This window comes from Balaenoptera physalus (genome assembly GCF_965194825.1).
Source record: "Balaenoptera physalus genome assembly, chromosome: 3".
Taxonomy (NCBI): domain Eukaryota; kingdom Metazoa; phylum Chordata; class Mammalia; order Artiodactyla; family Balaenopteridae; genus Balaenoptera; species Balaenoptera physalus.
The window spans coordinates 135,129,279-135,140,544 of record NC_138890.1 but is presented as its reverse complement, the minus strand read 5'-3'; the positions used below and the strand labels follow the sequence as shown (position 1 = coordinate 135,140,544).

Genomic DNA, 11,266 nt, shown 5'->3' with positions numbered 1-11,266 from the left:
GTAAGACATATTTCCATATGCTTTTTAGTTTTGCTTATAAGAAAATAGAATTTTTTTTTTTTAATTTTATTTATTTATTTATTTATTTATTTATGGCTGTGTTGAGTCTTCGTTTCTGTGCGAGGGCTTTCTCTAGTTGCGGCAAGCGGGGGCCACTCCTCATCGCGGTGCGCGGGCCTCTCACTATCGCGGCCTCTCTCGTTGCGGAGCACAGGCTCCAGACGCGCAGGCTCAGTAATTGTGGCTCACGGGCCCAGCTGCTCCGCGGCGTGTGGGATCTTCCCAGACCAGGGCTCGAACCCGTGTCCCCTGCATTGGCAGGCGGATTCTCAACCACTGCACCACTAGGGAAGCCCCGAAAATAGAATTTTATATTGCTTTAATTTTTGTTTAATATTGTGTAAAAGGGAAAAAGAAATCACAACTTAATTTCCAATAATTTTTCATGTTACCTTTTTTCTTTGCTATCTAAATGGCATATTGGCTTTTTAAGATGAAAACATACCCTATTGTGTCTACAGCAAAAATATGAAAGCATTAACTATATCTGGAGGTTATCATAAATTCAGGCCAGATCTACAGAGCTCAATCTTCAAGTGAAAAACCAACAAAGCCATTAAATTGGGGATGGATAGATTACTTATTAACTGGAGGGCTCAGTCATACAGATACAACTGAGTAGTCATAGCTCTCAGATAAATCTTAAAACTTTGGTTTTCAGAAGGTATTTGTGAGTGTCTATTTCCAGCAGTGGGGGTGGTGAAGAAAGCAATAACATCAATGTAAAATAATCTAATGAACTGTGTGTGTGTGTGTGTGCACGTGTGTGTGTGTGTGTGCACGCACGCCAACACTGCATAAAACTTACAATGAAGTATTGCAGTATTCTACGTGTTTTACATATACTCTTCTTAAGTATCATTGTTATCAGCCCATTTTATATATGAGGAAACCAAGGCACAGAGAGGCTAAGTCAATTTACTAAAGTCATCAACTAGTAAGTAGTAGGGCTGGGATTTGAACCCAGAGTTCAGGTTCTTAACCACACACTATGATATCTTATAGCTCAATGATACCTTCAGAGCTGGGATTCTTAATGTGGGATCCATGAGCTCCCTGAAGGCCATGGATGGGCACCAAGAAGTCTGTGACTCTCCCAAAACTGTATGCATATATTTACATGCATCTGTGTGTCTGTACTATATCAGATTCTCAAATGGCTCTATATTTCAAAACTAACAAAGGTACAGAGCCACTACTTTAGGCAAACAGTGCATCACAATGGAAAGAGTATGATTTTTCATGATGTGGAACAGTATTAGAAGACTGCTTTGCTATTTATTAGTTGTGTGAACTTGGGTGAGGTAATTGCCCTGTCTAAACTTCATGTTCCTTATCTCTACATGGGAATAATAACACCCACCTTGCATTGTAGCAAACATCAGAACCAGTGTCTGAAACTAACCGGTGCCTGGTAAATCATAGATGCTTTCATTATTATTGCTACTATATTGTTGATTTTTTTTTCTTTGAATTTAATATAACTTACCAAACCATCATTCCAAATAATAATCTCGCCATGGAACACTGAGATTTTTAAGATCAATAACAGTGTCCAACCCAAGACTGAGACAGTGCAGCCTGTAATAGGAAGTGAACAGACTAGTAATGGCAGAAACAGGAGAATGGGGTTTCTCCCCAATCTGCTCTTACTGTGTGATGTTAAGTCTTTAATCTTTTTGCTTTTTGAGCTTTAAGAAAAGAGACTCTATTGCCTGACATTTTCTACCTCCCAGGGATAGGAAGGAGACAGACATTATGTTAAAGGTGCTTTGCATTCTTGAGGAAGAGAAGATTGTTTAAGTTCAAGATACTATTATACAGAGCTGTCATGGAAAATTTTAAAAACTCTGTGCCACCTGGACTGCTTTGATCTTCTCTCCCTGACACAGAGTGCACATCTATGTACTCGATCTGGATCTATTCATTATATCAGAACTTTTCAGAGGGAAGCATGACTTGGTAAGATAGGATTTCACTCTGGATCACTCTTTCAGTTTTTCCAGTATCCTGTGAGGGAATTATAGGAGGAAAAGAAGTGCCACCTCACACAAGACGCTACATGGCTCTAATCAAAGGGCTGAAAGTCTGTGCAGGGGCTTTGATCAAAGAAAACTGGGTGTTGACAGCTGCTCACTGTGACCTGTAAGTAATTCTGAGCTCCTCTCATTCTCAGGCAGTTTGGTGGGTGGGGTGGGGGGGACAGGGGCTGTGAAAATGAAGTCCAAAACCAAAATTAGGTAGAGATGGAGAAGAAAGTGCACAAGCACAGTCACTGATACGTACTATTATTACGTTTATCTCTATAAGCAAAGGCCAGATCCTATAGAATAAAATTGAAATGCATGACCATTTTCTCATATTATTTAAAAATTTTTTTCACTATAAATAACAATATTATCAACATTTTGAAAAACAAAATGGTGAGAAATAGCACTCATAATCTTATCAACTTCACACACTGTTAATATTTTGCTATATTTTGTTGCAAGCTTTTTCCATAAGTATATTTTACACAGTTGAGCAAGTTAAGTGTTCTCTATGATTACAAGCAATTTACTTACTGTTATATAATTAGTTTTGTCCCATGTTGCTACATATTAGATTGAACCATAAGAAATTACTGATATGTAACTGTTTGACTTTACAAAATAGCCATTTCCTATGGTTCAAACTAATGTTTTTCTTAATTGTGATTTGAAAGTCAAAATAATGTTTATCACAAGGATATGCTGCTGTTTTCTTTATCAGTACCTCTTGTTGGTACCTACTATTTCCCTGCTCACTTTTGCATAAATTGCATGAATAAAAAAAGAGACTTGGGCTTCCCTGGTGGCGCAGTGGTTGAGAATCTGCCTGCTAATGCAGGGGACACGGGTTCGAGCCCTGGTCTGGGAAGATCCCACATGCCACGGAGCAGCTGGGCCCGTGAGCCACAACTACTGAGCCTGCGCGTCTGGAGCCTGTGCCCCGCAACGGGAGGGGCCGCGATAATGAAAGGCCCGCGCACCGCGATGAAGAGCGGTCCCCGCACCGCGATGAAGAGTGGCCCCCACTTGCTGCAACTAGAGAAAGCCCTCGCACGAACCGAAGACCCAGCATAGCCAAAAATAAATAAATAAATAAAAATAAAAGTAGCTATAAAATTTAAAAAAAAAAAAAAAGAGACTTAAAAACTAGCTTCCCACAAAGAAGATCAAAACAGATCTGCATTATGTTGTTGTATCAGATGAGAATTTATCAAGTAGGAAATTCAGCACAATGTACACTGTGAAGATCACCACTGGCACTCTTGATTAACAGACCCACTTGGTGCAAAGTCTGTCCGGCAAATCAAGAAATGCTTGTGCCCACCTCTCCCAGATTAGCTATCATTAGGTTCACAAACTAGACTTAGGGGCTAGCAGTTTATTTGCTCGTGTGTGTGTGTGTGTGTGTGTGTGTGTGTGTGTGTGTGTGTGTGTGTGTGTGTGTGTTTAGGTTCAGCTTTAAAATTTCACTATAAAGTTTATTCATTTCTTCAGTCCTACCTATTAAAAGCCTGACTCTTTTCCATCTTTGTCATCTTTGAAGACTTAAGCAAGGTACACTGTCTCGCTGAAACACAGAAAAGCAAACCCACTACCCCTGCTCTCACTCTTAGGTTTAGTCTCTAGTTCTTGGGTTGAGTCTCTTCCATTAGGTGTTGATTCCACAAATCCAAGGCAGATGGAGAAACTGGCAGCTCCTCTTCCTGCAGCAGTCCTCTTTGGTCAGCACCCAAGCATACCTCTCCAGGCCTTGCCAACCCAACACTCTTGCCTCTGCCAAAAGACCTGGGATTTCTCTCCTGTTGCTTCTTCCTTGAAAAGATGTGAAGCTGAAGCACCTAAGATAACACATGTCTTGGGAGTTTTAGGTAAAAATAACTAAAACACCAAAAGAAAAAACCTCATAAATTCCCCCCTGCCTTGCTGTGCTTGTTTGTAAATAGGAAACCGTCTGAAATAACTGGCCAGATTTAATAAATTAAGTTCATGCTTAATTTCATCTATTCTCTCACATAAATGATACATCGTCCTTGTTTTTTTCCAGGAAAGGCAATCCTCGAGTTATTCTTGGGGCCCACTCTACCTCCCATAAAGAGAAATATGACCAAGTATTTTCCATTAAAAAGGCAATTCCCCATCCATGCTTCAATCCACAGACATTTGAAGGGGATCTTCAACTCCTTCAGGTAAATATGGGGTTTTTTTTCAATAACTATTTTGAAATTGCTAAATTTTGAAATTTGGTCAGTTTAACCTGAAACTAGTTTTTACACACTGGCCTCATAGCCAGTGGTTGGCTAATGCCAGGATGTAGGGGTAAGAAGGACAGCTGGGACCCAGCGCAATTGTACAGATGTTCACCCTCTTGGAATTCAGTTCAATTTAACAGATATTGACAGAAGTCCTACTGTGGTAAGACCTGTCAATCCAAAGTGGTAATGCCACCAGCAACTCAACTGCAGTCAAACCAAGTTGCATTTATCGATTCTTGCTCAGCAAGGGAGACTGTACACCATGAGGAACCACAGGGTGGCTCAGTAAGAGAGTGTTAGATGGGGCTTATCCTAGGATTTGGGTTTGTGTCAGATGAGGGGGAGGGTTCTAGGAAGTAGGAGTTTGCTCTGAACTGACTGTTGTCAGGAAGTGGGGTAATTCTATGACTGAGTATCTCAGTGAATCTTACTTATCTAGGAGGCTAAATCTGTGATTGATAAGAAGCAGCAATCACTCATTTTAGCCGATAGGGGGCGCTTGGTCATTTTTGTGGTGGGCACAATGACCTTGCTTTTGCCTGTACTCAAACGTGACTGCAGAGCGGCCTAGATTTTGCTCCCTTCTTGAGGCTCACCTTGTCTGATATTGGTGCTCTATGACAAGTGTTCATGATCAACAGGAAAAATTGTGGCCCAGCTGTGAGTGCCAGTAAGCTTTTCTCTTCCTCATGAGATAAATAGGTTTTGTTCTCAAAGTGTTCACAGTCTAGTGGGAGAGACAGACAAATATATCAACAGCTCTGATCTGGTGGTATGTGACTCATCCGTGTTGGAGATGACTAAGAAGGGGACTCTACGGGAGCACGTGGTGTGTCCAGGCGGTCAGGGAAGGTTTCTTAGAGAAGGTGCAGGAGTTAGTAGGAAAGAAGGAGGAAAGGGCCTTTCAGGCAGGAAGAGCAGTGTGTATAAGAGGAGTCTTTCTGGAAAATGCATTTGGAAGAAGAAGGGAAGAAAGGGAAGTTATCATGAGATTTGAGAAAGAGGGGACCCAGATATTGTGAACCATGGGAAGAAGTTTGAACTTTATGGAGAAGGAGATGGGAAAGTGTGTTAAGCTGGGCAGTGACATGATCAGACTTGTTTTTAGAAGGATTATCTGGCTGTTGTGCAGAAAGTATAATAGAAAAGGCAGAACTGGAAGGCAGAGTGTGAGCTGAGGTTCACACTTGTCCCAAGGGGATTGATGAGGAACTTCCCTAGCAGGAGTCAAGAGGATGCTCAGGGGATCCACACACCCTCATCAGGAGGAGTAAAGAGAGGGTCCTAGAGTGCCATGTGTTTCCGGCAAACTCCCCACATTCCCTGCTCCCCAATACTTATTAGTGACCCCCATACTATCTGCCTTGAGACTCTCAGGCTGGGCCTCTCTCTCAGGTCACCCCTCCTCCCCTATACTCTAATCCCCTCCAGTCCCCCTCCCTGGGCAGGGAAAGGCAATTCCCTCGCCTGCCCAGTAGAGGGCACTCCCTGGCCTACTTCCCTCCTGCGTTTTTCTCCACAGCACGCACTTCTGATGTACTTTAGTTTGTTTGTCTGCCCCCCTTGCTGGAATGTAAGCTTCAAAGAACAGATATTTTTGTCTTTTTATTTGTATGCCCTGTACCAGGTAGTATAGTTCCTAGTACATAGTAGGCCCTCCCTAAATATTTCCTGAATAATTTTGGATAAGGGATGGAGTTAAGCTAGACAGTGGTAAAGGTCATCAAGAGAAGAGATTCTGCGCTCAGGTTTCAAGAAAGTGGTAGCAGTTGTCAAGTCTCCTTCAGGAACTAAAAATCTTTCCTTTACAATAGTGTGGGGTGAGTGGGGGGTGCGAGGGGTTCTTGGTCTTGAAGTAGAGTCAGGAAACTCCCTCTCACCTCTGACACTGTGGTCAGTGGGGTGATGTTGCTAGAGAACTCACAAAGAGGGTGTGAGGACCTCCTTGTGGTTAACTTTCCACGGTTAAAACCTCCCGCTGTGCTCATCGCTGCTGTGTGTGTCTGACCCCAGGAGAGCTACTTACAAACATATGCACCCCGACTCCAATTCCGATCCATTCATTCAGACCTGAAGTCCTTTCTGGGGGTTCTCCTGTCTCCTTGTCCATCCGACCAGACAACAAGCATGAAGGCTGTGAGAAAGCATGAGTAGGAGAGAAGCAGAAACGTTGCGTGTAGGCATTTGAAGTCATGTTCTGTGGAGAGATTTTAGACTATGGCCATCTCACTTTCAAAGTGCTAGCAGGGTAAGGGTTGGGCACACCAGCAACTCAGAGTGGGCACTGAGGACGTGGGGACTGTCCAATGTCAGGAAGTGGGGTCTGAAAGCAATGCAATGATAGGAATGTGACAGTGGCCTTTGCTGCTGTGCTCCTATGTTTTTAGAAGGTCTGTAACACCAGGACTCCCTACAGCTTGAGGCAAGAAGAAAACAAAGAAGTAGAATTTTATCTTCCTCTACCCCCTACTCAACCTTGATCACACTCCCTGCTCTCATTGCCTTGACTTTTCAGAAAGAGAGAAAGCAAGGTGGTGAGCCAAGAAGAGAGCTTAGTGAATCAAAGAAAAGGTCAGAGTGTGGGTGAGCCCTCAAAGGCAGTTAGGCTGGTTTGCACTTGCTCAGAAGCGGGGAAGCCACATTTCCACTAAAGCGGAAAATGAGGACACCGGCCCCTTTCCCACCCCGCCCCACTGCACCTGGAGCCCTGGCTTCCTTCCATTGGTCTCAATACCAGTCAGTTCACAAACCTAAGACCACCTGAATAAAATAATGATTGCACTCTCCAGTACAGCTTTTCAACCCCGGAACTGTCAGTCACCACCAACATAATTTCATCACTGCTGACAGGTCAGCTGGACTGAAGTTTATCTAGACTAGCCTAGCAAAACATGCATGAAAAGGTGTGCTGTGACTTTTAAAAAATCAATAACTGATGGTCAATTAGGTTGGAACAGGACTATGGCCATGTCCTTCGTAAGAACATGCTAAATAAGCAAGATATCTATTGCAGTCAGAGCTGTGTTCTGGGTTTGGTTACTGTTGTCCTTCCCTAAAACTGCATCTCCTGTCTCTTTTCTAGCTGGATGGTAAAGCAACTATGACCAAAGCTGTAGGAATACTTCAGCTACCAAAAAGAGGAGACGATGTCAAACCCCACACCAAGTGTCACGTGGCAGGATGGGGAAGCACCAAAAAAGCCTTGTGCAAAATTTCAAGTGCCTTGAGAGAAGCCAACATTACTGTGATAGATAGGAAAATATGCAATGATGCCCGGCACTATAATTTTAATCCAGTTATTGATCTCAGTATGATCTGTGCTGGTGGTAGAAAAGGTGAAGATGATTCATGTGAAGTAAGTAAATTAAAAATTTTAACCGTTTGGGGGCTATAGGAAATCAGGTTAAATAGAGTGCCTAGGAACAAGAGGGCGGACTGTCATTATTACTTTTTATGTGTGAGGCCTGCAAGAACGTCAGCTTGACACTGGGCTGGTGTGTGCTCCTTTGTCTCAAGGGAAACCTTCTGCCCAGGGAAACTTCTCTCGTTCCTGATAATCAGGATCCCATTTAACCACCGCTTATGGGTGCTGTTCAGCCCTCTCAAAACTGATCACAACAGCTGGCATTTATCAGATGGCAGGAACTATATCAAGTTCTATACTCTATGCCACTTGATCCTCAAATAGCCCCATGGGATAGACACTATTATTACCAACTCTATTTTACAGTTAGGGAAATTAAGGCTTAGAAAGTTACTTCCCCAAGTTGGATAACTCGGCTGTCAGTGGGGTGGACCTGGACTTAGACTGGGGCCATCTGACTCCCACCTCCTGCGTTTTTCTGCCTCTCCATGTGCTTGACTATGGTTTGGTCCTATTTGGAACTCATGATCCAGAAATGGTTTGCAAGGTCAGAGAGAATATGAAATGAGGGCTGATGAAAACTGGAAAAGATCCCTAAAAATTTTTTGAACCATCACAAATACTCCTTGGTCTGAGACGGCTTAACCTGTGTCCTCCTTCAGCGCAGGGAGTGGATCAGATCCCATCTCATGCCTTCAGGCAGCCCCTACATTCAGTTTCTTCCCCTAATATCTACTGACCAAGAAAAGGGGATACAGGTCAACTGAAGGAGACAATTATTTTTCACAATTATTTTAAAGGCTTCCTTTGTTATTCTTTCTTTGTTTTACTGATGAAAATGAGTTTGTACATCTTCTCCAGAATTGCCTTTTTCAAAATGAAAATGATTGGAAAATATAAACTGATCTGTGTTAATTGATGCTGAGGGCAGACAATTAATAAAAAGAGATATAAAATTAGCCTTTAAAAAGGAAAGAGAGAAACAATGTATGAGCGAATGAGTGAATAAATGAATGACTAAAAAGGTAAGTAAATATCTTTGGAAAGCACTTCTGTTTAAAACATATGACTTTCTTTTCCAGGGGGATTCTGGAAGTCCTCTGATATGTGATAACATTTTCAGAGGTGTCACTTCCTTTGGGAAGTGTGGTAACCCCCAGAAGCCTGGCATCTACATTCTCCTTACCAAAAGATACCTCAACTGGATAAAGAAAACCATTGCAGGAGCCATATAACATTTCTTCTTCAAAGTAGAAAATTGAGGTAACCAAGTAAAGGCGCTTTTAACTTGACCTATCTGAAGAAACACCTCACAACCCTCTTAACCCCATGTACAAATGACAGCCTGTCTGAAATAAAATCAGCAATGAAAGAAATAACCTCCTGCCTTCACTCTTCCACGATTAGTGAAGACTGATTCATCACATGTTCTCTATCCATGGCAAGAAATGTCCCTTGAGAAAAAGTTCCCCAGTTCAGTGATTCTGATTCTCTGTTTTATTCAGAATTTGAGGACTGTCACTTTTGTGTTCATCCTTAAAAGGAAGTCAATCTCAGGGAAATTTAGAATATTCTTCTTTCTTCCAAATGAAACTCCAAAATATTTGTGGCCTTAGGGATTTAGAGCCTGATATTCTATTCCATGTTGGAATAAGGACAGAGATAAAGAGGGATTTTTCACTTCTTACTCTATGCTTCCATATAGTTTAACTTTTTACAAAAATTCTAATTATAAATACAGTGGGAAAGATGCAATGTGTGTTTTAGATAGTTGGAAAATTTGGAATTTGAGGTTAGAGATAGTTCAGGGCAATTGTATCATTTATTAATTACAAGTAGACGAAAATTTCATAGACCAATAGGCCACGGTCCAACCAGTATCTTGATATGTATTTTTCCTTAGCTAATCAATTTATATATGCAAGTACTAAGCTTCATTCTATGTTATTCTTTTTTGGGGGGAGTATAATTGCTTTACAATGTTGTGTTAGTTTCTGCTGTACAACAAAGTGAATCAGCTGTATGTATACATATATCCCCTCCTTCTTGAGCCTCCCTTCCACCACCCTGATCCCACCCCTCTTGGTCATCACAGAGCGCCAAGCTGAGCTCCCTGTGCTATGCGGCTGCTTCCCACTAGCTATCTATTTTACACATGGCAGGGTATATCTGTCAATGCCACTCTCACAGTTCGTCCCAGCCTCCCCATCCCCACTATGTCCACATGTCCATTCTCTACGTCTGCGTCTAGTTCTATGTTATTCTTAATAGATTGTGATATGTAATAAAGGAAAGTGGCTTTTTTATCACCTACCATTTGTATCTCATCTTTTTGTTGTGTTTTTCTCCACAGGGTTGATTTATAATAAACTCATTCTCTAATAATCCTGGGTGATTTATCCAATTTAATTCCTCAAACATTTCCTGAGGGCCCACCATGTACCTGGCATTACGTCCAGATTTATAAATACTAAGACATGACCACTGCCCTCAAGATATTTGAAGTCTAGTAGAAAACAAGGAGAAATCCATAAATAGGAGGACATCTGCTTCAGGTTCTGAAGAACACATAACAGAGTAAGGCTGCCTACTGTGTTGGGAAGGTGATGGGGAAAAAGATAAATAATATTTCACACTCCCAGCAGACCTCACAATTAGCCCTCAGAGCCTTCCTGCTGAGATCTTCCCTGTATTTAGACAGACCAATGAAAATTTCAGATTCCTGACTAGAATGCCACAGACATCACAACAGCCTGGTGGAAAGAATCACTGGTTCACAAGTCAGACACCAATTCCATCACTGGATAGTATAAGACCTTGAGCAGGGAATTAGTCTGTGCCTCCATTTTCATATCTGTAAACAGTAACATAAAAGAGTCTAATGGGAGGTGCCCCCAAAAATCTGAAGTTGAGTGGTCCCGTCCTCCTAGTTCACACCTCCTAGGATGGCTGTCATCAAAAAACAGACAATAACAAGTGTTGGCGTGGATGTAGAGAAACCCTCCTACAACACTGATGGGAATGTGAAACGGCACAGACACTGTGGAAAAGTTTGGCTGTTCCTCAAAAGGTTAGGCATAGTGTCAACATATGACCCAGCAATCCCACTCCTGGGCACATGCGAAAATCCATGTCCTCACAAAAGCTTGTATATGAATGTTTATAGCAACATCGTTCGTAATAACCAAAAAGTAGAAACAACCCAAAGTCTACAACTAATGAACAGATAAACAAAATGTGGTATGTCCATACAATGCAATATTATTCAGTCATAAAAGGAAATGAAGTACTGATACATGGTATCATGTATGAACATGGCTGAACACAGCTAAAGCTTGAAAACACTATTCTAAGTGAAAGAAGCCAGATAGAAAAGGCCACATGTATGATTCCATTTATAAGAAACATCCAGAATAAGCAAATTTATTGACAGAAAGTAGATAGGTATTTGCCAAGGGGTAGAAGGAAGTGGGGGACAGGGAGTGGCTGCTAATGGTTATGGGGCTTCCTTTTTTGGAGTGATGAAAATCTTTGGGAATTAGATTATGGTTATGGGTGCA

At 41.9% G+C, this 11,266-nt stretch overlaps 1 protein-coding gene across 1 annotated transcript in view; it reads left to right on the top strand.

Annotated features, from left to right (window-relative positions):
* The window catches only part of LOC309657932 (granzyme A), a 41,568-nt gene extending 31,297 nt beyond the window's left edge, over positions 1–10,271 (top strand). The window contains exons 2-5 of the mRNA XM_082455970.1: positions 2,058–2,205; positions 4,135–4,276; positions 7,425–7,697; positions 8,789–10,271. Of these exons, the coding sequence (XP_082312096.1) occupies positions 2,058–2,205; positions 4,135–4,276; positions 7,425–7,697; positions 8,789–8,941 (716 nt within the window). The 3' untranslated portion in view covers positions 8,942–10,271. The remainder of the gene's footprint in view (positions 1–2,057; positions 2,206–4,134; positions 4,277–7,424; positions 7,698–8,788) is intronic.
* Positions 10,272–11,266: the final 995 nt, after the last annotated feature.